The sequence below is a fragment of the Haliaeetus leucocephalus genome, unplaced genomic scaffold, assembly GCF_000737465.1.
Source record: "Haliaeetus leucocephalus isolate CR32 unplaced genomic scaffold, Haliaeetus_leucocephalus-4.0 Scaffold417, whole genome shotgun sequence".
In the NCBI taxonomy this organism is placed as follows: domain Eukaryota; kingdom Metazoa; phylum Chordata; class Aves; order Accipitriformes; family Accipitridae; genus Haliaeetus; species Haliaeetus leucocephalus.
Window position 1 is genome coordinate 2,351,607 of NW_010972853.1, and position 27,992 is coordinate 2,379,598.

The window sequence follows — 27,992 nt, forward strand, 5'->3', positions numbered from 1 at the left end:
TAAACCTTCACAGCTCAGAATCATTTAAGGATGCAGAGATGTTCCGATCTGCTTTGCAGAACACACTAGGATACAGACAGACCTTGCCTTTTGTTCACTTGTTTCAAGTTTTTTGTTTTAATTATTACAAATATTCCCCTTTCTTGCGACTTCTCAGTCAGTTACCAGTGTTTACACATACTTTCACTGCAGTACTGAGCAAATGCAGGACAATATGTTGGCTAGTGAATTACAATACTCATTTATAAAACAGTAGCTACGTTCAGCTATTTTAATTCCAGTTAGTTATCCATTAGACCAACAGCCACAAGATGAACCACTTGCAGAGATTAAAAAACCCCACTATCTTCCTATGTTCAGCATATCAGTCTATTTTAGTCAGTATTCTGTTATAAAACATGAGAACTTAAGCTGACTTTTAAGCAGCATGTCTTATAACTATATATTTTTCACAAAAATATAACCTCTGCCTTTCTAAATATCTCTACAGATCTGTAGAAAACAGCGGCTCCAATCAGTCAATATGTTTTAAAGAACATTCCATAAAAATATCACATCTAAAAGATCAATATAATATTCATCTTTGGACCTAAAATTAATGCGCAGGCAAATTTTAAAAGTCTGACTAAAAAGACACAAGGATAGAAATATTTACATTATACACATTTTCCAATTACAGTGCTATTAGAAAGTGGAATGTTTGAGAATTAAAGTATTAACTCAAACCTCACAGGGCAGCTCCAGACCAGAGCGGCATCTTCATTCTGTGTATTTTTTAAACAGGAGAGATTTCTCATTAATATTAATGTTGTTTTTCATGTGTAGATTATTTCTCCGCCCAATGATCTGTAGAATTATGCTCCTGAACTACCATCATGTCCCACAAAGTCATTAACTTAAGTGTTAAATAACATTCATATTTATAACTAAGTGACAGCATGGACTGTATATACACACAACACACACACTTAAAATCTTCGATTTCATAAGGGTGATTCTAGGTAAAAAAGGTGGTTTTATGTATAAAAGTAGTTGCTAGAAAAAAAATTATCTAAAGCTTTAGAATTTAGTACTGACAAGGTCTCCATTTCTAGACCACAGAGGAAGAAAACTTGGACAATCTTTACATCAGTTATATCGGCTCACCAGCTGATAAGCATATTTTTTCAGTAATATGCCATTTCACCGGCAAAGGATGCAGCCACTGAAGTCTAGAGCTCACACATATTTATACTAGAATTGGGCAGACCTACACACGATCTCCTTGGAAAGATTACTAGATTGAAGTCCGTTTGTCCCTTGGAATTGCTCTCTCATCGTAGCCAGGTAGAGGGCACCCACTGGGGTTCTGTGTCAAGTTTGTTTATTAACCGAAGTAACTCTTGATACGCCTTATCAAGATCAGAATTCACAATTGCTGTATCAAAGTAGTGGCCATTGTTCTGTTCCATCTCCCTTGTTTTTTCTATGATTTCTCTCAGCTCTTCTGGCTGCAATCAAAAACAGAGAATTAGTGTATGTGTGTAAGCCTCTCTCCCAAAACAACCAATTAGGGACAGGTAACAACTCGGCTAGGAAAAGTCTTTTACACAAATTTTCATGGTATTGCTATCAGCTATTGAAAAGTTTACAGTAACATTGAACTATGATACATATTTGAAAGCTAAGGACACTCATGGCCAGTCAGAAAGGACAGTCTTAAGTGGCAAACAGTAAGTAACTGTCCCAGACTGAAGTAAATGAAGAAGATCTAGCACTGCTCATCTTATGACATTCATCTTACTGAGACTCTTAAATCATGTTTCCAAAAAATAAGTTAGGTTGCTAAGCCCATTATCCTTCTGAAAGAGACTGAAGATGGCAGAGAGAGCGTGGGAGAAAGTTTGAATGGTGTAGAACAAGACAACATTCCTCTGAAGATGTAGCACTACAAACATCAAGCAAAGGCAACAGCTACCATTCGTTGAAAAATATTTCAATAAATGGCAATGAGAACCACAGTGAGAGCTATACATTTAAGTTGATCAAATCACCATAGCATCAGGTAAATGACATTGCAGAAAAATGGAAAACACTATTTGAGAGCTGGAAGGGAATATGTCAAAAGCAAGAATATTGCAATGTAGATAAGTGATGCAAAGGGAGAAGTAGAAATGGTTTTACTTCAAAATTTTTTTTACACTTGTATACTAAAGGTGTGGTTTTTTTTCTCTTCTGCAGCTTATTTTTGTATTATATAAAAGAATATTCAGGTATAATTTTTGAGATAATTTTCTAAAGAGGGTATTTTCAAAAGGTACTTCAGGCTGTCAAGTTTTTTTTCCTAGGCATTATATACACTTAAGAAAATCAAAGCCACATACAGGCATACACGCAAGAAATAACCTCCTCTTTATCAGGGGAAGGGGTTTAACACAGTAGCATTTACCCAACTGAAATAAATACAAATGCAATACATTTAATCAGAAAGAAAACAGGAAATTTAACACCAATATCAGTGTATGAATTTTTATTGCAAATGAATTCCTTGATTACTGCAATAAAAAACCCAGGACACACGAGATGAAATATTTATGGAAAAAAGTTTCATTCATTGCATAACTATGAAGGAGGAAACATGCCCATTTAAAGACTATGATTATATTTCCCTGGGGGGGGGGGGGGGGAGGGGAGTGAGGGGGGTGGTGGGATGCGTGGGGAGGGGGGGTGTGAGAAAAAGAAAAATCTGTCTGTTTTAAGACTCTGGCTTTAATAGACTTTTAGATCTTGCGTCCAGGCAATACATCACCCTTGCCTCAAACAAGGAGAGCAAAACAAGACAGCCATAGAACACAGTGGGTATGATTCCTGACCAACAGCTGTATCAGGAGTCCCTTGAAGTTATGTTGGGAGGACTGTTCTCCCTCAGTATGAACTGCATGATGTTCAATTAGTACTTTGAAGATACTATGGTGCCAAAGTGCTCCCACCAACCACTGAAGGGTAGATCTCAGTTAAAAAACTGAAGATCAACATATTTCATTATCCTAGCAATAAGCACTTTGTATCTCATAAGCTGATAAGGACCTTTTCTGAGCTGTCAGACATCCTGGTTTAATGTATGGGTTTCAATTCCATTCTGCAGAACTAACTTCTCATTAACTAGATTATCTGAACTGGATAAGCTGAGATCTTGACATGACTCTGGTTGAAACAGGAAAAGTGATCCTACAACACCAAGATTAAAATAACTTTATCTGAAGAGTTTTGGAGTATATTTTCAAGTAAATGCTTTTCCAAGAGCAGATAAGTTCTCAAAAGAAAAACAATAATCATTTGCTCCCTAGAATTACTCTCAGGTTTACTTGAAGACAAAATTGGTTTTTCCACAGTTTTGAAATAAAGGGTCATGGTTTTTGTACCTAACTGCAGGGACCCCAGCTGAGACATTGTGCCCCAGGATTATTGAATTAGCAGTAGATTCCCTTGCTTCATACTGCTCACATTCCATTAGGCAAAAGCATCCTGAGCCCTTAGTTAGTATGGTCTGCCTACTAACCCGGAGTACACAGATCTCAACTACACTGCTTCCCATATATTGTCAGTACTGTTACCATCTCCCAGTTCCAAAGAAAAGAGTATATGTTTACCAAAAGCATCTCTAAATAAAAAGCAGCATGGTTTCAGAAGAAGTGTTGGACATTACCTTTGGGTTTTTCCCTTCTTTGGCCAATAAAGCACGTAATCTCTCTTGTGAAGGTGGTGCAACAAATATAATATATGGCTTCAAGTCAGAATTACGTAGTGTCTTCAGTGACTGCAGAAATAGTATTTATTTGATATTTAACAGTTTCACCCATGAAAAGGGCATTTAACGATGTATTATTCACATGCTATAATTGATAATATACTCTTCAAACAATGACAATTGTACAATATGTTAACAGCAGTATAATTAACCGTAACACTATTATCATCACCATATAGAGTTCGGTCACCATTTCCTACAAAACTGGTATTACAACATTTTTCAAGTTCATGGAACCCAAACATTTACTTTTGTTCAAGAATACCCTTCATAACTAAACTGAAGGAACATACCTTTTGGTATCCAAAAGCCGAAAAAAAAAGTCACCTGCATTGAAGTAAGTTTCCTTACAATGCTAAGGAATGGTATCAGCTTTGAACAGAGAGAAGAGTCTTTAAATACTACAGTTTAACCTTTTCTGTTTTGAAGATTAAAATACAAGGTATCAGATGCACTACTACTGTATGTTTAGCATATTTTTTTGGCAGGTTACATTTACATTAAGAGACAGGAAATAAAAAGAACCAAACTGTAGTTTGATTTTTCCAAAAGGTTCCTTGTATGTGTCTCAGGACAAACAACTCGTCTCTGAGATAGATCTTTGTAACCACAGAATTAGATCAATTTTCAAAGTGTTAGGAGTTTTCATCTCATCACATGCTTTGCAATGCCCATGAGCTATTCTAGTAAAGTATCACATGGTCCTGACTGGTGATGGCAAATTCTAGCTTCAATACTACCAAACTTTACTGGTATGTCTGAGTTTCAGGGCTTCTTTTGCAGCACCTACAACAGCAGCAGACCTCATATATGTCATATGTATTAGAAAATGGGCTGTGTTCCAGGACTCTGCCTCTTCCCACATTTGACTAAATTTCCAAGTTGAAGTCTGTATGCATATTTTCTCTTTCTTTCTCCATAAGCAAAAGGTCATAGTTAAAGAGCTTTTCAATATTGTTGATGTGATTTCCTTTAATCCTGTCTGTTATGGAACTGCATAAACATTCCCAAAATGCAGTTTCCAAGTATAATCGCAAACAACTTCCTCTCCATTTTCAAAAGCCTCAGAGTTCACAGAGTGATTGGAAGACTGAGACACACAAATCTTATTTTAATTTAATTTTCAATTCAGATAGTTCTCACCAGCTTAAAGTATCTGGAAACCAAGGCCCCTGTTACCTTTAGCACAGATACAAGACGTGTATATTTTAAAATACAGAACAAGAAGGTTGTATTCATAACACACTAAATAGAGTCAACTGAACACCACCGAAAATGGACCTTGAAAACACAGTCATTTTATATAAACCAAATACAGGTCTTTAGACTTTCACAGTAGCTTCTACAATTAAAACATGACAGGCAACAGCTTCACCATACCTGGGTATGAAGATTTAAAAGGCATATCTTGCCAGAGTTGATTACTTGCCGCACGGAGTCTATGCTAGTACCATAGAGGTTCTTTTCAAACTCTCCATATTCAATGAACTTCCCTGCAGCTATGTCACTCTCAAAGGCCTGTCGGGAAATGAAATGGTAATCCCTGCCAGCTACTTCAGTCTCTCGCCTGCTCCGAGTAGTATCTACAAACAAGAGCAACAAAAAAAAGAAATCGAGACAGTGATACACCTGTAGAACTGAAGACGCGAAATAAGCATTACCCTTAGGAGACACATTGCTAACCAAGCAAAAAAACAGGCAGATGAAATATCCAAGAAATGCAAGTATTTTATTTTTTACAATAAATATCCCTGGACAGATTAAGTTGCCAAAGGCTGAACCTACGTTTAGAGGTCTTGTTTACATTATCTAGAGGAAAAAAAAATTAGTCAACTAGGAAAGCAATAGTTTCACCTGTGCAGCTGCATTCTGGACATGAAAACAGCTATTAGTTGTTTATAACAAATTATATTGCTAAGCTGTTCGTAAACCTAATTTAGCAGACATTAAAAATACAAAATTCACTGAAATGCAAGTGGTTTGGGAAGGCACTAAAGCCACTGAAATTTAAATTTATGCAGGATATATAGGTTAAAAGTTCGACCAATGTATCAGTTTCTTTTTTAAACTTCTGTTACTCACTCCAATTTGATCCAAACTGAAATATACGCATGTCTTATAATGCCTCTATAACACTGTGTTGGGACACTGAATTTGCATTGACTTACCAAAGCCACTTTATGCCACACAAGATGTAACTTTATTTATCCTTTATCCAAGAGCTGACTATATCCTGCTCAAAACCCCCAAACTCCTAATTACTATATTCAACACAAGAGGATTTGTCTACGGACAACATTTAGCATAAGCAATCTTATCTGCCCATCAAACTTACGGGGAACTGCAGAGGCAAAGCGATCCACTTCGTTATTCATAAGTCTCTGCCGCAATTCATTTTGGCCACAGTTCTGTGGGCCGATCAGAACAATAGGCCGTTTCCTGTTTGCTGGTTGATGATACAGTGACATTTCCTCGTAGGTCAAAATTTCCTCATTGTCATAATCTTGAGAGAGAAACAATAAAATAGTCACAACATACTTTACTGCTAGTTGCACGTATTGCCTGTCATGCAGTATCAAGTTTCAGGCAGCTCCTTGCTCTCTGCCCAGCATCTAACTGCAAGTCACCAAAGCAATAGAACCCCAAAGATCATCACTTGCCCAGTAAGATGAGGCTCTTCCCCCGCCTTTTTGGAGAAAGAAAATGTATTTCCACTTACTACTGATATAAGTAGTAGCATAAACTCAGCAAACAACTTTCTTGCCAAGGAACAAGTTTCTACTACAAGAATAACACTTTATACACAACAACAACAAAAATCATCCCAATTCCGAAGTACTTTTGTAAGAATATAGTATAAATAGACTACAAACTGTCTGTGGAGAAAGTTTCCATCTACTAAATTTAGTTATGCAGAGTGAGATGATATTACAAAACCATAATAAAATGGTTCATCATTGTAAAATTATGAGTGCTTCCATGCCTAAAAAGCTATCGATTTTTTTTATCCCTATCATCTGGTCTTTAATAAAGACACTAAATGACCCTACAAATCCTGCCACCTCTTTTACATCTTTCACTAAATGTTATTACAAACCATACTACTGCTCCCACCCAGAACATCATCAGGCACTATTTCTAACATCATATCCTGAATTTCGGCATTCTTTTCACACAAGGCTATTTGTAGAATCTTTTATAGTTGCTTATAAGTGCGCACACAGTGCAAAAGATTTTGCTTACCATCATTTTTATTTGCATTGTATAAAACCTTTTTCCGTTTCTTTTTGTTTTTCTTCGCACACCAGAGTTTTCCTAACCAAAATAGAAATAATCACAATGAAATAGCCATACAGTAAAAAGCTTCCTAACCCACCCACTATCTGGATCTTTAAAGTGGAGAATTTATTCTGCAGTTTTGAAAAGGCATAATATTCTTCAGTTCATTACACCGGTTTTGTGTATTAAGCAAATGTTGCATGCCAAGGACTTCAACTGAATCATGATAGATAAAATTCTTTATGAAAAAAGGGGCTTTCCAAATTCCCATACATCATTCTAATTACATTGCACATAATTGTGAAAAAACCCACATGATTTATACAACAAAGTGCTAAATTCAGACCTGTAATTACATGAAGAATTTCAAAGAATCATCCCACTTGTAGTACAAAAAATGGAAAAATTTTCTACAACTCCACAATGACAAGGTTCCAGATACCACTATCTAGCACCTCTATATGAGATTTTTTTTCTCTTGGAAAGCATATATCCAACCTGATTTTTCTGGCTCCTTGTCTTCTTCTATGGTTTGCTTCATTGCTTCTCTCTGTTGCTGAAAACTTTTTCCTTAATGCATTTAAAAAAAAAAAAAGGCAGTTAACATTTAGAAACCATTTCAATACTTTGTAATGACTTACTCATTTTACTTTTTCCTAAGCTTTTACATCTCCGAAGGTTCTAGTAGAATATAAGAGAGATTTAAAAAGAGAAACTAAAGTTGTTGCGAAGCTTGTTTATTGCTTTGAAAATATATTCATCAAGAAAGACTTGCAGAGCATTTGTACTATTCTGGACAGTTTTGCCTGGAAAATTGAAACTATTGGAAAGATGACATTTCCCCATTATGATGATATGGTTTTCTCATTATTTTTGTATGTTAAATGTGTTCTATTTATACTAAATCTTTTGAACTTCAGCTTGAAAAACATTAGCCTGTATTTAAATCAGTGTTCCTCTTAACTTACTCAAATGTCATAAAGTAACAGTGTGATATTCTATGGAATTTGGAAAGTCTTTTGTTCACTGTGTTTAACAGATCACCAGATCTTTAATGAACTAGAGTGCAGTACATATTTCAATGCAAAAATTATATACTGACTTCAACATCTGAAAACCCTACTGCTCAAAGGCCCCCGACCGTTAGAAAGAAAGCGTGACTGTTACAAGTAACTGAAGCTGCTTGCTAAGTGAAAACTACAGAACAGCTACCATGAAAAAGACACATTTTTCAAATAGTCTATGTGATACAGTAAGAAACCTAACAGCAGCTCTCCTCTCCAGAGAAGGAACAGGCTGAAGTCCCACGTTTCTGCCACAGCCAGCAGAGGGAACTCTGAACCCACAGAGTCCCCAAGGTGGAGGAGTGAAGGAAGAGGAGAGTAGCTCAAGAGGTGAACTGCGGTGGAAGCGGTAGCTTTACTCTGCATTTAACATCTATACATGGAGATGCCTCTAAAAGGTCAACCTTTTAAGTAAGTGAATTATGTAACCAACAGTAGGCTCTGTTGCAAAAGGTTCAAAGTCACAGATATTTAAGGCAATGGATATTTAAGGATACGCGAGTCTTTGAAAACCAGAACATTGCTCCTGTGGCTATGGGAACAACTGGCTGTCAAGTTTTTTCTAGAGCTTTACTCACCAGGGATAAGGCCTGCCAATGGCTGGTTATCTTCATCTCCATCTCTGTAAGCCTGCCACCAGTTTGGATCTTCCTGGCTGATCACATGGAGTATGTCTCCTTTCTGAAAAGATAGGCCTAACTCTCGGCAGGGGACATAAGGGTCATCAGAGGGATCGTAGTCAAAATGCGCTTTCACGTGTATCTGTGGGAGATCAAATGTAAAAACAGAAGAAAAAAACCTGTGACTTCTGAAGGATTACACCCCATCTTCCTGTGATTGCAGCAGAGCTCCAATATATAAAAACTCCAAGAATCTATAAAATGGAAACTTTATCTGGGGCATACAAGAGACACTGGAATGGAATCATTATCTAGGTTAGCAATGGAAAAGACACAGTTGTGCTACGTTGGAGGTGAAGGCCTGAATTTAACTCTTGTTAATTCTAAAGTCTATGCAACTTCCTCACCATTTTAGGAGGCAAAAACCCGAGCTACTGATTTAAGTTCTTCGCATTCAAAAAGAATCAGAGAGATTCTGATTTGTTTAAAATACCTAATAAATACACAGATTGAAACCCATTTACTGGGCTTGAGGTGAAGTTTCGGTTGTAAAATATTTTACTGTGTCACCAACCATTAATGGTTTTGTTTGGCTGTCATATAAATCAGTGCATTCTTTCTTCAAACTGTTAAAGCTGTCTCAAGAAAAGTATGTTAGATAAAAAGATAATGAACAAAGTTTCCCGTATACAAACTTTTCCTTCCAAAGCCTATTTGCAAATTCCATCAATCCATTTTTCAATTTTTTTTATATATATATAAAAATAGAGAAATTGGGAATTTCAAAATAGAATTTCAGAAGCACAGGCAGTTCTACTTTTGTAATTTCTTACTATTTTAGAAACTGAAAAAAATCATGCCAAGAGCTTCACCTTAACACCATCAATAATTTTCAACAATTAGTTCAGGTGTTAGTCTGATAACAATTAAACCAATTTAAACAATTAAGTTTGGTTTTGTTCCACAGTGTAAGTAACCAACAGAAGAACTTTCTATACACTACTGGTAAAACAAAGGTATGTATCACCAAGCTCAAGGACTTATGTAGAGCTACTTACAACTGTCTCTTTCGCAGGAGGTGGCTTGCTCTGCTGACTGGGAATCAATACAAAGGTCAGAGTACCATGCATGTCAGCCTGAGACAAAAAATAGACTCTTCATATACAGCATCAAAATATGGCTCAAGGTTAAGAAATTTAATAAATAACGTATTTTAGAAAATGTTTCAAAAATTCCCATAAAAGGCAGTTGCTAACAGCACATCATCCACCCCTTAACTGGTTTAAAAGATATAGTACAGCTACAGATGCAGTGATCCAGTGACAGGCTAGAAAGCCAAATATTGATATTCAGATTTTAAAAGCCTAGCATTCTTGACCATACATAAACTATTTGTATTTGAAATGGAGCAGCTGCAATTCTGTCAAGCAGCAACTTAGGAGAAATGGAGAATAATATTCTCTTGCTCTGTACAAAAATACCAATCAGTAGATCTATGCTGGGAAGAAAAAAAATACATAAAAGATTATTATTTTTCTAAAATTGCTTAAGTGGAACAGTGTTTTCAAATCTAAACATTTTACTATGATTTTAATGCTGTTAACATAAACACTGTTTAAAAATTTAACACTCAAATCCTGCATCTGTAAAGTACTTGATATCAATATTGCAATCACTCCTACTAAGAAAGTAGAACATAATAAATGTCCTGGCTTCAAATTCTTACTTGTTTGCATACTTTTGTACACAGAGTATGCTTGCACACAAAGAATATCTAGATAAAATGCAAGTGCCAACCTGTGACAAGGTCTACATGTGTCTCACTTCCTATACATCATTCCGTAAACTGTAACACAACAATTTCTGTTGTACAAAACAAAAGCAAATGCATGTATCTCAAAAATTTCAGACCTAAGGCTTAAATAAACATAACTGAGCATAATATGATTAGGGTGCAGGAAACAAAAATCCACAATTTTTGGTCAGCATGCATAGTACTACGTGGAATGCATAGAATTTCAGAGTGATCGTGTGAATAGTCTTGTCTGAAGTCATGCAGAGTTTATTACCATTTGAGTAGCAAGTGGTGAGGCAAAATTAAGAACAAAAGTAATTTCCTTCTCCTGTTCTAAGTATTTTTGGGGGACTGAAGCATTTTAAAACTTCACTTCCACATTACAAAATGCAGAAGACAACATATAAGGAATTGAAAATATTATTTTAAATTAATGACTTTAATAATGTATTTTTTAAAAATGTAAGGTTTTTTAAATTTTTTTTTTATTTTCAGCAAGTAATTTGCTCTTATGTTAATGTATTGTGGTTTTAAAGCTTTTATTCTGTAACTTTAGGTTGCAGGAGCTGCTCAAGAGCAGAAAAAGCTCTGCAGAGAACTAAACTGCCAGAGTTGAATTGTCTGTCAAGCGTCTACAAAACACTCTTTTCAGAAGCGCAGGACTTAGCTAAATATGGTTTTTAAAAAAAATACTGATGGCAATGGAGAGAATTACAGAGCATGAGGAATCTCAAGATAGCTCTGATCCAAAAAATACACGGAGATTGAAGGCTTTTCAAGTAACTGTAAAAATCTTTTCAAATGGCTTAAAAACACACCAAACAAAACCCCACACATTTCTGCCTCTACTTCCCTCTACTTGCCCTCATTACATGCATTAGCTGAAAAATTTTAACAGCAAATTTCAGAAAAAATCCAACTAAAGATGAAAATTGTCCATTAAAAACTAGCCTTACTGTAGCATGACACAACTTCATCTATGGATATTGCTGCCTGTATGCACCCACCAGCTCCTCACTCTCCTTCCCCAGCAGGATGGGGGAGAGAATTGGAAGACCAAAAGCAAGAAAAACTCATGGGTTGAGGTAAAGACAGTTTAATAAGTGAAGGCAAAAAAACCCAACCCAACAAGTGATGCGAAGGCAATCACTCACCACCCAGTTTTTATTGCTCAGCATGATGTTATATGGCATGATATATCACTGTGGTCGATCCAGGTCAGCTGTCCCAGCTGTGTTCCCTCCCAACCTCTTGTTCACCCCCAGCCTACTTGCGGGCAGGGGACAGAGTGAGAAACAGAGGCGGCCTTGACACTGTGCAAGCACTGTTCAGCAATAGCTAAAACACTGGTGCATTATCAACACTGTTTCAGTCTAAAACTAGCCTAAAACACAGCATCATATAAGCTGCTATGAAGAAAATTACCTCCATCCCAGCCAGACACTACTACACACAGCCACACATCTATTAATTGTGGACCCAACCAGAGACAAAGATGAAAAAATCATGTCTTTTCAGAGCTAAAAAAAGTTTTTCTTAGAAATCATTAAAAGCAAGTCTCAATAAGATAGCTTGACTCTTCCACATTTGTAGGCTTCATTTTTGCAGATAACTGCCACTATACTTATTAATATCATACTATGTATTAGGAAAAAAACTTGAAATGGCCCCCCACATACAGACACTAGCTGTCAGAATGAAAATACTTTTAAACTAATGCTAAATATGAGTACAAGCAGAGCCAACAGGCTTCAGTCTTATGAAACGAGTATTTTTTTGCAGGGAAAACAAGAAGTGTCCAACTCACCAACAAGTCAAAAACTTCATTAACATCTTTTCCACGAATCTCGATGCCATTAATCTCCAGAACTTCATCCCCTTCATGTAACAGCCCACTCTTCTCTGCAGCTCCTCCTTTCACTATTCGACTAATGATAACAGAATCCATTTCATTGCGAACAGTAGCACCCTGTGTAGTAGCAACACATTCTGAATTTATTATATATATGAAACTCAAAGCCATCTATTGTATATATTCCAAGCCAGTGCAAGTAACAGCTCGGATGCATACACCCAATGCTCCACTTTAAAACACCACTTAATTTCTTCAAGCTGCACTGAAGATTGAAGAATTGAATTGCTCCACACCATAAGAGTCACGATTTAAAAAAAAAAAAAAGTATTACTAAGGAATCATTTATTTCAAAGATGCAAAATAGATAAGAGTTGCTTAAAAAAAACCGAAACAAAACCAAACATGATTGGCACAAGGCTATAAGCTCCCCTGCAGCAAAGTTTGGGATAGTGACTTCTGTCAAGACGTCCTGTCTAAACCCAAGTTGACAGAAGTTGTACAGATTTTAAATGGTAGTACAGCTACTGCTATATGAAGATACACACAACTTTACCGTCTATGACTATCTCTCATTCAGGAGGGAGGGAGAGTGTTTACAAGTTAAACATCACATCCACATTCAAATACCAAAACTTTAATAGGCATCTGCAAAGGACAAAAAAAACCCCCCAAAAACCACCAAAACAAACCACTTACCTCCTTTACGTGTAACTGAGTGAGTACCAGTACTTACCAATGGAATATCCCGAGCTTTCTCAATGCGCACTATTTTAACTGTCTCCCCTCCATACACACCAACATTCTCATAAATCTTTTCATCTGTCACAGGCTCTGGTTGCATTTCTTGTTCCGCAACCTTATCATGAGCCAGTAAAAGTGCCTAGTGTGAAACAAAATCGGCACAGTTACAGAAAATTTCATACTTTATATGTATACAAAATAGTAAAGAGTTCAATGAAATTCTGCAATTTGAATAGTCTTTGCAGGTTACAGAATAATGCAAACTGACTCAAGCAATAAAAAAAAATCATTTATCAAAGCTATGTAGCACCTACTAATTTTCCAAAACTTTCCTTTCAGATTGGAATAGAATAAAAAAGCAATTTTGAACACACAACTGTGACTGTGCTTACATCTTCTTCTTCCTAAAAAAAAAATCAGATATTGGTTTACTATGTATGTGACTGAGGATACAGACGTAAGAAGTTACTGCAATGAAAACTACTCATGAATTTACACCACCACCACAGGACAAAATTCCCTTTATGCACCCTACCATAAGCATGAAACAGCTGTCAAAGAAAAAAAAAAAACCCCACAGATAAGCAAAGCAGCTTATGTGTTGCCCTGACACTAGTGATCTATTGCTACATTGTTTATGTGCAAATTACCCTGTAATACATGTAGAATGTAGCAAGGGCTGAATACAATCATGCACTACACTTGATCAGAACTTTTCATTAGTTGCTGGAAATTGGAAACTCCTCAACCTAGAAAAATACTGAGATCTGCACGGAGTTGAAGAATAAAATCCTTCCTTGCCCAGTCAGCCCAAGACATTTGTAAAAAAAAAATTATACTGAAAACAGCATCAAGAAATACATCCATTAGATTAGAAATTTCATTTTGTTTTACCTGCATGTGAGGCGCATTCAGCAAAGCATTAAGCTCCTGCCCATCCTTATGGTGACTGGGTTTCAAAACACTCTGTACCTAAAAAGAAATCAAGTAGTAAAACTCTTAATCTAACTAGTGATTTATCAACCCTCCCTCCCCAGGCACAAGCCCCTAGTTGCAATTATTCATTTTACTGAAAGTAAAGTATATCCATGCAGTTGTTACGCTGGCTGATTGAACTTCATCCGGTACACATTAGGAAAACATGCCATGAGACCACAGGACTACTCCAGCATATCTTGCCTCAGTAATCACCTACCAAATCTAAGCTGGTATCCAGTGCATCACACAGCTATGTCAATACCAGAGACTGGCAACGAGCTCAGCTACCACAAAGATGCACACAAAAAAATTAAATTCTAGAAAGGAACATGATAGTGAAATCAGTCACAACAAAGTCTACTGTGTGAATATGCTGGGTCTTTTAAAATGAACTCATTTGTCACTAAGATGACTAGTCTCCCTTTTCCTTAAAAAATGGTTTTCCTTAAAAGATGGTTTATTTCTCCCCAAACTATTTCCACCAACAGCAAGACCAAAGATTCCAAGACAGGTTTTGCAATGCCTCAGAAAGCGTACAAGTCAAAACTTCAAAAGGTCCCAGAAAACCAGGTTTCTTAGGCTGGTTCCAAAATAATCCACATTAACACAAAGACAGTTTTTTACTCAAGCAGCTTCAGTTGCTAAAAAAGGTTTGCCTTCTCATACAGTTACCAGACATGCCTTGCCATCATCTCTTGCAAATACTGGTATGCTTATAGAGAAAGCCAGGAGCAGGGAAGTCCCTCTTCTCTAAAGGTGAGGCTGAAGAAGATACTTTCCATAGCCTTTATCCTCTGGCCTAATCTGACCAAAGGCACACAAGTCCAAAAGCACAAATTAATCCAGAGACATCAAGAGTAGATTATACACATCTCACAGCAGCAGCTCAGTGGGACAGAAAAGATTTTTTTCAAGAGCTTTTTACTCTTAAGGATGAGGTAATGTGACATAACAGAGAATCAAGAAACCACAAGTTCCAAGGTGAAAATAATGAAGCTTTTTGTATGATTTAACAATATCTAAAGGTCTGAAGAACCTCTATCCTAGGAGCAATTATCTACAGAAACACTAACAACTCTCTTGGATGCTACTAGGTGACAGTACCAAAACCAGTAAAGATAATTTTAAATTCTAGCAGAAGCCACTAAATGAACTGTTCCCATGGAGCAAGATCTTCACATTGCCAATCAAGCACTGTCACATGGAACAAGTTCCCGAGCTTAGCAATAAACCTGGCACAAGCTCCATATCCTTCTGACATCCCTAGAACATGCCTCATGGTGAACAAACCTAGTATAGCTTAGAAAAGTCAAACAAGAAGCCAGATTTAAATAATTTTTTAAACTGATTTCTTTAAAACCATAGAGAACAGAAAGAATTGAGCTTCATAGAGGCCTGACTTCAGTTATACCTCTGAACTGGCCAGGAAGCTATTATCCCCAGCTTAGCCTGAATTTTGGGATGCCATACAGCAGACAGAGCGCTGTATAGGATATATTTCACTAACAAATTTTCCTCTGTGTTGAAAGAAGAGATTCTCCTATACAAAAGACTTTCTCATAGAGGTTTACTTAAGGTCTCTAACTTAAAAAGGACTTTCAACTCCTTTCTTGAATAAGCTACAATAAGCTTTAAAGCCTTATTTATCCAATCTTTATGATCCTTTTACAGAGGAGAACCTACGTAGAAAGCAACTTAGAGGTCCTGCAAGCAAGACAATCTTTTGAATACAAGGTCAGAATTTGGGCATTTGACAGGGGAAGAGAAAGCAACCAGGCCCAACCAGTCATTCTGTGTGTGTGATGAATATCCTTTATTCAAGTTGAATTTCTGCTTTGAATAATTTAATTATTCAAAACTTTAATAGCCCTCCCCCCCTTAGGAGAAAGATACTTTTATTATTTTTTTTTACTTAATGAAGCACTAGGAAAGCTTCAGGCTGCTATATATATCACTTATTATACCAGTATTGCCACATATTAGATTCCTTCGTAACTCATGGTAATGAATCCCACAGTTACATCAGATGAAGAAATCTGAATATAGGCTGTCATTCCAGAAGTGACACACTGCAGATGTAGGCAATCTATGCTAAATATGCAGCAATAATAGCATTTTCTTAACTCTTCAGCCTAGTTTTTATTGTTAATCACATTAACTTTAGTTCAAGCAGCCCCCAAAAAGCTATCAATTTGGTTTCATCTCACACACCACAATTTGGAGGCATGTATTGGGGAGGCACACACTTGGAGTGACATTAAGCATTCAGAATTTAACCACACCTGCAAAATCCTGTTGCTGTTTACTCTCAGGTGAGCAGGACTGTCAGAGGGATATACATACACATTGTAATGCACTTATACCAGAAGTTAAAAGCTTTCAGTGCATCCTCTCAAAAGTACTGATCTAGTTTAATCGCCTGTACTTGCTGAAGTGAACAGCAGCAAGTCCAAAACCTTTAGAAACATAGCCTGTAAAAACTGAGCCTATTACATATGTTTAATAGCAAGAACATCTTTAAGGTATTTGATGTGTGCTGTTACAGGCCAAAAATTACAAACCGTCTTGAATGCTGCAACAAATATTATTACAAGGTCAAGATTCAGACCATGTTCCCATAATCCTTGCCCCCATCTTGGCCAAGTTTAAATGGATTTAAAATCAATTTAATTACACTTGATGTTTGCTGGCTATTTTTATTTAAGACTTGGAGTATACCACATTACATGAAGATTAGCTCTCTAAAATAAATTCCCTAAGCTCAAGTACTTCATTCCACCTTCTAAATTCAATTAAAGTTTCTTTAAAAAAAAAAAAAAAAAAAGAGAGGAAAAATCTTGAGTTGTTGGTGCCCGGTTATCAGAATCAGTGGGAAAAGTTAACTGTACAAGTGTACTACTAATTTTAAGAATTTCCTAAAGAGGACTAGAAAAATAAAAATGTACTGTTCCACTTGTGTTGTTTATGGTTAAAAAAGTAAAAATCAAGAAAGTTTTCACAACACACTGTTCATACTCGTTTTTATAAAAGCAAATCAATTAAAGAGTAAATGTAAACAGATTTTTTTAAGTTCAGTGTAGCAAATGATAATTCCTCCCAAACACACTTCCATAAGTGTAGTTTAATTAATACAGATTTTTACTTTTTTTTAAAAGGGAAGTTGTTTCATGTTGCAATATGAAATTGTGTTGCAAACTGTCTATTCCCGTTAGAGCTACAGAAGCATGAGCTCTAGAACAGGTTCTCCTCCACACCATAAAGCCTCAAACAAAACATGTCTGTAGCTTTAAATTAGGACATGCACTCCAAAACTGAGTTGTACACTGCCACTGATGAATTGTGCACTAAAATATGCACATTAGCATTACCTACCATTTAAAAATTAATGTTATGCATGTATCTACTATTATTTTCTTGTAATGTCTTGTGGCTTTTATCCTCAAGATGTTAGCAGTATCTTAAATCCAGGCTTTTCTAAGTGTCTTTTCAAAAACACCCTGAACTAAGTAAACAAACTGCTTTCTGGGGCAGCTTCCCATGCCTATGTTTAGGGATGGAAAAAGCAAAAGGCACAACCAAAAATGACAGTACAAGAAAAAACCTGGGCAGGCAAGATAGACACTTTGTCAGGGTTAAAAAAAAACCCCAAACCAACAAAGTAGAAATAATTTCCTCCCATACTGCTACCACAGCAAATGTAGGAGCCTTTCCAAAAGGAATAAAGGATCTGAAAAATGAGCATAAGATCTTCTATTCAGGCAAGACCAGGACATACAGAATGATGTGAATGGAGGCCTCAAGGTGTTCCTCTCAGGACACTTCTGTCAGTCACAGAAATATTTTTCCTGAATTTCTGGCTCGATCATTTCAGGATGCTATTTAACATATTGCAAAATACAAGTCATTTAAATACATCAGAAGCTGAATCACTGACAAACTAGATTACATCTGAAAATGGGAACAGACATATGCAATATAATGACTTTTCAGGAATTTTAAGGCTGGACAAGACAGGGATAGGAGATGAAGAATCAAAACAAGTGCAAGAATATGTTTGCCTTTTATGTAATAGTTATGTAATAGGGCGACGACAAAATTCCATTGGTTTAAAAATTTGAGATTAAAGAAGTATTTTCTTTATGCTTAACCTTCTTCATGGATTGCTAAGGGACACAAAACTGGCTTTGCACCACATTCTGATTTCTGGATTTACCAAATCACCTGAAAAAAGAGAGGAATGTGTTGGGAAGATGAGGAATAGGGAAGGTGGGGAGGAATATGAAATTTTGAAAACAGACTTAGATTTTTCCTAAGCATATTTTCTTCTTGGAAACTTCTATTAAGCAGCAAATAAAACGACATCATATCCATGAAGGGGAAAAAAAGCTTTCTTAAGAGATAAATCTGTAACATCCTGTAGTAGAAATGAAGATTCAAAAACTCTGGGGCTTGTATCTGAATGAAATCCCGAACTAAGCCTGTGCAAAGCGGGTGTTTGGGGAAGTAGTTTACAAACAGAAGTTAAGTGAAAAGGTTCCTTCAGGCTTGCAGACATCGAAGAAGCCTAGTGAGGATCCTACAGCAGCCTACAGGCTGATGAATAAGCCAGAGGGAAGCTCATATGTAAAATGCTCCCACCAGGTTTTGACACAGTCTTACTGACAAGCGTAAACAGGAAAATCCTGAGCTGCAATTTAATCAGCACACTGCAGCTTTAGATAACATTTAAATGATGTCCCTCAAGAATCAGTAATTTCTTCTGCAAAAGAACTTCAAGCTTGCTACAATGCTGTTTTCCTTGACTTACAAGGTTTAAGTCTAGAAAAAGGAAGGAGAGTGGAAAGAACTGTTGAAAAGAATTGCTTCAGGCAGAAAGAAAACCAGACACTGGAAAAAAAAAATCAACTTGCTGCCATACTGAAATTGGAGTGATATGCCTTTGAGTGACTGGAGAATGGCTATATACTGGCTCAGGTACTCCAACTGGTGTAGCTGAGCCAGTTTTGAACAGGTAAGTTTGGTTCACCGGGTGCTAAATGCTAGAGCATTTACCCATCCTCTGGATCCAGCTTTGCTGAACACTACAGTGCTACACTTGCAGTGACTGATACTGGTATTCAAGCTAGCCAGTTTAAACTTAACAAATATATATCCATATAAGGTGTAGCCACACTTCACTGAAATATACATGCACCAGGCCATGGAAAATGAAGATAAAGTTATTGAGCAACCCCTCAGAGGGTCTTAGCTGCATCCAGCCACATGTGAAAACTCCTTCTGTTCACAGCAACTTTGTATCTGATGAGTTTTCTGTAAATTACTACTAATGCTTACTGTATACAGGTACTGCCCATGTACATTCAAGTGAATAAGCCTCAGATAAAGTAGTTAACCTGGCTGAAACTGTGAAAGTATTTCAAACAGTTAAGATCTGACTGAAAAGATCAAAGTTAAAAAAATCTTGCTCAAATAAATTTCTAAAAGTATACTTTAATAATTTCTGAAAGACCTATCAGATCTTATAAAAGAGCTGTCATCTGTCAGACAAAAAATAAGTGTAATCTGACCATCACAGCAGTAATTAAAACACTGAAATTAAGTATTAAGGGATCTGTTGCTCACTTTAGAGCAGAATGCTTGTTTCCAGTATGGTTGTATTTTCAGAGATGCCTCCCAATTTAAGAACCATGGCTCAACTCAGAGGAAAGTCACAATAACAGAGAACTGTAATTCAATTCCTGAATGTTTGGAATAAAGAATATTGAAGGTAAAAGAGTTAGATTTTCATAACAGCTCCCTTTTCCTACATTTAAACATAGTACCTTTTCTGTTACATATCTATCTATGCTAAAAAGGGAGTTCTTATCCCCCAAATATTTTTCTGGTTACTGTTTGGAAATCTGGAAAAACCGGATACAGCAATCAGTGACTATTATAATCCCTTTCATATTCAACATTCAATAACTCAGACAAGCTTGACAAGCACATATTTCAACAACAGCTATGATTACAGGTTTCATATATATCACAGAGATGCATACTGTACATACCTCTTGTGCTAGTTCTTGTGCATTGGAGATGAGAGGATATGGCGGGCTAGCTTTGTTCATGTGCACTGTAACAGCATTGTGTATCTTAAATGCATTCTGAAAATCAGTATTTTGAACAAGCTGTAAAATGAGAGAGATATCCTCTTGGCTCTGAGGGTCTACCAAAATGTGCTGGATATGCTTAAGAGAAGTTAAGAGTTCTTCCACTTCTAGGTAGGAAATAACAAAATACAAATAAGGTACGAGTTAACAAGATTCATAATAATGTTTATCATTATTAATGTTTTTACCAAAATTTTTTTTGCTGTTCTGTTTTTTAATCAGCAATGATGTATGCAAGTTTATTAGTTATCCATTACTCACTTTTATTAGAATATCTCTGAATCCAAAATAAAGGACCCCAAGTCAGTAAAAGGAGAAATAAGAAAAGCTGATACACTGTTTAAATTTAAATTCTTATTGCAGCAGTTCTTCTCTGAAAAAAATCACCAATATGTAAAAGATCCAGTAATTGCAGCTCATGTATAGCTAAATGTGAAAGAGAAACTATTCTGCGATATGAAAATAACTCCTTTGCTAAACTAATCTTGATGCACTGAACATTCACTGTTATTTTGATACCTATTTCCATGTATATCTACCACATATGGCATATATCTCTCTCAACTAAACATTGCTTACTTATAGAATGAGTGTTGGATAAGTAAACTACACAATTTCTGAACATAAAATTATGCTTAGTCTTAGCACATTAAAATAAAAAGGATGAAAAAAATATCTATGGTCAGAGTTCTGAAAGTCATCTGCACCAGAAGAATGTCTACATCTTTTACCTACAAGATTATAAGTTCTGCTTGGAGCATAAAATGTTTTAACATATTTTAATAACCAGTTTCTACATTTGCAGAATGCTATACATGTACTACATTCTTGAGCTTCAAGAACTAATCTGATGCTTTACTGGTGCTTTTTAAAGACTGTCAACAAATTTACATTTTTTTAAACCAATCTGAATTTCTGCAAAGTATGTCATTTCTCAATATTAAGTACTTGAGAAACTACCTAAAGCAAGGAATATGAATAATACTTATAATGCATATAAAACCAAATAAGAAATCCTCAAGCATACAAAAAAAAAGTGGATGTTTTGAGCCTGAAATAATGTATGTGTTCCCACACATTATCTGAAAAAATCTGTTCAGCCACAAGAGGCTGGTCAGCTGTCTTTTATTTTAATAAAGTCAAGTAGGCTAGAATTTTGAATCCTGTTTTTTTTTTTTTTTTTAAAAGAATGAACAACAAAGAAAATCCTGCATTTTAAAACTGTCAGTTGATACTGAGGTCAATCTTCCTTACTGGTATCAAAATATCAGCTTTGAGAATTATTTTTAAGTTTTAGTGACCTTAATTTATTCATTATGAGCTAATTAAACAACATTAAAATAGGAATGCTATCAAGACATCAGCTAAGTTCCATTTTTTACATGAAAAAACTCACAGTAGATACTGATCATTAACATGGATACATTCTGCCAAGAAGTTTCCTTTACCTATTTTTTTTTAACCTCAAATTCACCAGTACCATGAACACAATGTTAGACTCCAACTTGAGTGCAAGATTAAAATGGTTGATAAATGGGCACATGAAAAACACAAAGCTTAAAATACACATTTCAAACAAGTTTAATGGTTTTAATTTCAGACAAACCATGCCTACATATATGTTTAATTTAGAGTCTGCAAGTCAGTCTTCTGTATAATAAAAGGAAACAAACAATCCAGAGCTACTACTCTCGTACTTCATGGTCTGCAGGACAACAACAAAAAAAACAACAAAAAAACCCCAGACCAAAAAACCCCTCCAAACCCATTCTACACATGCTAAAAACATCCTACCCTCCAAGGGTCAAGGGCTTCTTCCTGTAACCACTGAGGAAACTAAGGGTAGTAGTATAAAAGTGGCATGGACAGCTCGGATACCGGCTGCGCAGGATATTCCACAGGTGAAATCCAGTACAGCTCACAACACTAATTAACCCGGCCAATGTCTCACTAGGGAACTGTATGCACAATATACTGCCTATCACGCAGGGGAAATGCCATTTGGAGAGAAGGCTAAAGAACATTCTGCAAGCAAGAATATTTGCTAAACAGGATGATGTCAGCTGGTAAAATTCTTATCTAGTGGAGTATGCAGACTACCAAAGCATCTCAGCAACTGATTCCCCCAAGTATGAGGAAGTGCACTATTTTCAAGCATTAAAAAAGAAGTATAAACCAGTCAGATGTTATTGTAAAGTTCCTACTGATACCTGCTCAGTTAAAAAACCACACCAACCCCAAATTCTGCTATTTGTTACTGTTACTGGATTCAAAAAACAGTGAGGCATTAGAAAAGAACCTCACTTCTTCTAACTCTTCCTATGCATAAATTATTTTATTTCATTATTTCTGAATTGTCTATCCCCCCTTATATATCCAAGCATTCAAACACATACACACACAGAATTCTAATACATATTCCATATAAGATATAAATACATATAGGAGGATAGACATCGTATTCTGTACCTATAATGAAGATGTCCTGTTCCTAGATGCCTCTACATATTCTCTCTCCAGCACTTTGCTAGTTCCTTCCGTGTCACCCTTTCTTACAAAGTATCACTGCACTCTCCTTCCCGTATAATTCCCTTCTACGCTGAATCTTCATCGGTGCTGGATGCAAAAGCTCTATACCAAATGATTTCCCCCCCACCATGAAACAGCAAACAAGTACCCCCTCATCATGATTCTAAATAATGCTTGAAAGGAGTGAAATAAAATATTCCTCAAAAGCTAACAATCCATTTATGGTTGTTAGTAAAACAACCATACACATAAACCCACATACAAATCTGGCTTTACGCATGCCTAATTCTCTCTAGGTTCCTATTTCTGAATTCTAAACCACAGATCAGTGCAGGGTTTTTTTGTTTGGTTTTGGTCTTTTAAAAAAAAATTTTAAAATGCCAGGTAACAAGAGACTCCATCTCTAGACATTTCCTATTGAACAGGTTGTCTTGAGGAAAAAAGTTCAGTAAAAGACTAACATCTGCATTTACTCACAGAAAAAAGTCAGGGTTCTTTTGCAGAGCAAGTCCATTTTTTAATCGCAGATCAATTAGCAATCGACTACTTTTTTTAAAGTCTTCTTTTACAAGAAGTGTTGCAGCCTTTTTTCCATTAGGCTATGAAATGGCTGGAATGTGACTGAGCACTGTGCGATATACACATTAATCAAAAGACTGCCAGGGCAAAAGTATGCAACTGCAGGGGAGGACCCCTGGTCATAGCTTAACATGTGAGATTAGAAAAAGAAAAGAAAATAGTTTCTGTTTATCACCTTAAACAAAAAGTTATGAACAGCAAACTTCAGAAGAGATAATTGGCTTTATTATATGTATATCTTAATTCCCAAGCTTTTTTTATAGATCTCTAGGGTATTCTGTGTGCTGGTACTAGCACTCTAATGCTCCATATATTACTTGAATCACAGGGCTGAGAAAAGTATTGTTTTATCCAAAACTATTTCTGAGAGTCTATTTATATTTATAACATATTTATAAGTAAGTTTTGCCCAAGGCAAAAATAGGCAGCTTGTCCCCTAAAAAAAAAAATTTCACTGTAGACAGAAAAGGTTTACTTACATGAAATGCCAGTTACTTGTTCTAAATTAGCTGAATGAACTGTAGCAAACAAAAAAAATTCTGCATTTTATAGAAGTATACTGCTGTGAAAAAGCCAGTTAAATACTTATATGCACATGTTCTAGGTACACAGAAAGTAATTTCCATTAAGACAGCTGTCTAAATCATACACTGTTTTGATAACAAACATGCCCTTTTAAATTGTTTTGATTAAGTGTCCTGTTTTATTTTTATAAATAAAATCCAATTTGTTTAATCTAGTCTGCTTTTTGGTGGTTTTGTTTTGTTTTTTTTAAAGATGAAAAGATTAAAGGCTTGGCAAAGATCTGCCAAATTAGACATTGGCACTTATGAAACATTTTCAAAACTAAAAATACAATCAGGTCAATATTCTTATTTAAAACACATATATTTAGCAGAGGCTCTATGGATTAACACACACAAAAAAATCCACAAAAAAGCAAAACCAAAAATCAGTATTTAAAAAAAGTTGAATAAGGGTAGTTTAACATCTCCATAATTCACTAGCACCTGCCCAGGTTTATCTGGGGTTCTCCTAACAAAGCTTTGTGAAAGTGACTAAGCACGCTCACCTGGACAGCAAAAGTGGAAAGATGGAAAGAGTCAGGAGCAGTGTAGATCAGAAATTCAGTATTACCAAACAGACAAACTGCAAAAAAAATCATGTACTAGCAGTTATTTTTTGGACAAAGTCATGGGCTAGCAACTTTCTTGAAGACCAAAAAGTTGAATATCTAAAAATTTTTTAAAAATCTAGCCTCTCCAATTCAGGTATTAAATAAAAAAGCAGAAGTATTAATGATAATGGACTCAAATCCTCTCTATGAAACCATATTTTTTTTGTAAGTGTGCATGTGTGTATATATATAGATAGATTCATAAGGCAACATCCCTAGCCCTGATACTAATCAGGAACACACAGCTTTCATAATAATAAAAAAAAATCTTCGTTTGAAATTCAGCATTACTGTCAGATGTTAGAATGACTAATCCAGAAACCGGAAAAAGGACATGCTTTATGTGGAGGAAAATTTTGGAAGAGGCTGAGTTACTGCAGAAGCACTTTGTTGAATTTAAAATTATGACTCAGTTTTTGAGAGCACTAGTGACTGAACCGAGATTCATTACGGACTATATAGGTTAAGAGATCACAACATTTCATTTAGAACATTTTTTTTAAGTTTGCAAAAACTCAACATCACAGTTGAGTATAACTGAAAGCACCACTCTTAACAGGAGTGCTAAACTATTATAAATCCTCTCTTCTTAAGTCCACCTGATCCAAACTGTTACTATAATTCTGTCTGGCAAGGAAATAACAGTAGTATGTTTGTATGCCTGTCAATATTATGTCATGACTTCGATTGAAATAGATGCCTATGAAGCCTTAAGTCAGCTCCCTGGTGCACCTATGGATATATCATGATTTAGTCTAATTACATCTCCTAAAGCTCCTTGCCTTTCCAGCTCAAAGAACAGACCATATTCACTTAGTAAGCTAGTCAATACTTCTGCTCTATACACATAGTTTTAAGCCTTATTTACTGCAATTCAGTCCAGAGACAGACGTTGTTAGTTTCCTGATTTTTCATGGTATCGAAACACTGAGGGGAATAGCTTTAGTTAAATCATACAATGTACTATACTGTGTTTTTCCAGAAGTACGCTGACAGCAGAACAATGACAAGACCCAAACTTCAACTGCAAAAGTGAAGAGGAGTTTGTCCTCACGGACAAAATAATCTAGTCATTTTCCTTCAACATGCATCTTGTACCATATATTGCTATTTCTTAATTTACCTGTTTCCACATACAAACCTCTATATTCTTGTCTCCAGTGTTTGGTGTCTTTCTTCTTACATCAAGTATTCACACAATCCTAGCTTCCATTCACACCAATTTCCCCCCCCTTCTTCTTGCTGAGCCAAACTTATAGGTTCTTCCTTGCAGCTTTTCACAAATATTGTCTTTCTCTGACAATCTCTCAGCCTTCCCCACAGCCTGTATCCATTTTACCCCCACACTGAGAGATTTACAAAACAGCCTTTCATCATTACACTAATTTCTCCACCACTGTCTCTCCTGTTCAAACAGCTTCAGTCTACCCCACCTCCTTACTGGTTCTCAGGCTTGTCAGACCCATTCTTGTTACTAATTTCTCATTTCCTACCAGCTTCCATGCCTAACTTCTTTGCCCATAGGTTTCCACCCAGCCCTCCCTCCAAGTTCTCAGCATCTCTGGCATGAGACCTAGCCTCAGCTTTCTAATTCCAAGTCACTCTCCTCCCTTCTGTAGTTCCAATTTCCAATTCCTCCTGCAGTCAGTCTTCAGAGCTTTTAGCCCTGTGGCTAAGCAAGTCCCAACAGAAGTCACTTCTACTCTTGACGTCAATCTTTGCATCCTCTGCTTTGTGTTCCCTCTAAGAAGAGATTTTCATAATCAACTTTATGAAGTGTTAGATATTTAAGTACAGAATCTGCTTCTTACAAAGATATCTCTTGGACAGAAGCTGACAAGCCCTGCACTAAAACAAGGTACACCTGCCTTGTTTGTAACTGACCCTGCTTTCAGCAGGAGGTTGGCAGGATGACTTCCTGATGACCCTTTCAACTTAAATTTTCCTAAAGAGGGATTTGTACAATAAGGATTACCAGAGGTTACGGAATAGAGACACGTCTTTAGCAGAAGTGTTGCTCGGGCACACAATTACGAAAGATGAAGCAAAAAAAAAAAAATTAGCAATTTGATAGCTATTTTTCACTCTGTTCTCAACTACCAGCCAATAGCAAAGAATAGCAAGAATCTTTAGTGCAGCACAAAAAAAAAAGGCACCTTTTTAAAGCAGTCTGAATCTCAGAAAAGGTATAGATTTAGAAATCTGAACTGGACTCCTACAAATTCCCAGTGCCTCTTTTTCACTCCAGTGACACACCACATTTTAGATAAACAGATACTTATGTTTGAGGAAGGAAGGCTAGAAACTTTTTCTACACCAGCATAGTTAAAGCAATGACAGTTACGAAATGAACAATTTCAGAATCTATTTCTTCAAAAATTACTAACATTACATTTTTGTCAATGTCTAAGTGCCAAGGTAAGCAGATTTTCACCATCAATGCCAACACTTTAAGAGCAAATGTAAATTATATTAGGTGACAATTGATAATGCAAGATAGCCAGAATAAGAAGAAACCACCAGCATGCTTCTTTTTAAAATATTTAAAAAACCTCTTGTGTTTTGATTTTAAATGACAATAAGCATTTATTCATTGCTTATTCTGGTCTGTGCTTCATCAAACATACTTGCATGGTTTTCCCCAGCCTTAAAGAGGATGGAGAATCCACTGAATTCATTAGTTATCTACAGGGCATTTAACTGTTCCCCAAATGGATTGGTTTTGAAAAGCCACTTGCTGGGGCACATAGCCTGATGCTTGACTAAAATAAAAAAAACCCCAAACCACCACAAATCCAGAGGACCAGAAGACTTTAAAACTGTATAGGAAGAATTAGCTAAATTAGGATTTCAGTAGCATAAAAGAACATTAATATCAACTAAATAGTTTCTCCATTAGCCCATTCATTGTATTTTACCTACCTAGTGTCTTCACAGCATAATGAGGACTCTCCAAAACAATTCCTTCTTCTGTGTCAAATATTGGATTATCTATTCCAGTTTTAGGAGGAATTTGTGCTAGTTTCTTTAGCCTCATGGAAGCAGTAAGGTCCAGTTCTTGTTTCTTTCCTTCTTCTTCCCGTCTCCGCCTTATGTCTTCCTGCTGCTGACGGATTCGCTCAAGTTGAGCGCTCCGACGCATGGGCATCATCCTGGAGCCCAAATCCCCAGGGCAATCAACAGCCATTTCTCTGTGCTTCTGAGGTTCCTCAGGAGATGCAAGATCCACATTTTTTGCTTCACTGTCAGAATCTTCTGTGATATGTCCATTCATATGAGAAGTTGTCATGATTATTTGTAATTATGATTATTCTCTTCAAACAGAAATGCTGCTATTAGGCCAGTTTTCGTTATGACATTGCGTAAAATCCATTATAACTTCAAAAATATTTCCCTTCCATCACAAGACAGTTGAAGAGACATCCAGGAAGAAAAT

The 27,992-nt window shown here is 36.2% G+C and overlaps 1 protein-coding gene across 1 annotated transcript; it reads right to left on the reverse strand.

Moving 5' to 3' along the window:
* Positions 1–35: 35 nt before the first annotated feature.
* On the reverse strand, positions 36–27,992 carry MPP5 (membrane protein, palmitoylated 5 (MAGUK p55 subfamily member 5)). Its single transcript, XM_010574193.1, has 13 exons — positions 27,479–27,992; positions 20,170–20,378; positions 14,036–14,113; positions 13,134–13,280; positions 12,353–12,514; positions 9,809–9,886; positions 8,709–8,892; positions 7,565–7,636; positions 7,031–7,102; positions 6,123–6,290; positions 5,168–5,370; positions 3,686–3,796; positions 36–1,490 (listed from the first exon to the last, which is right to left on the reverse strand). The coding sequence occupies exons 1-13, from the start codon at positions 27,843–27,845 to the stop codon at positions 1,314–1,316; spliced, it is 2,028 nt and encodes a 675-aa protein (XP_010572495.1). The 5' UTR covers positions 27,846–27,992; the 3' UTR covers positions 36–1,313.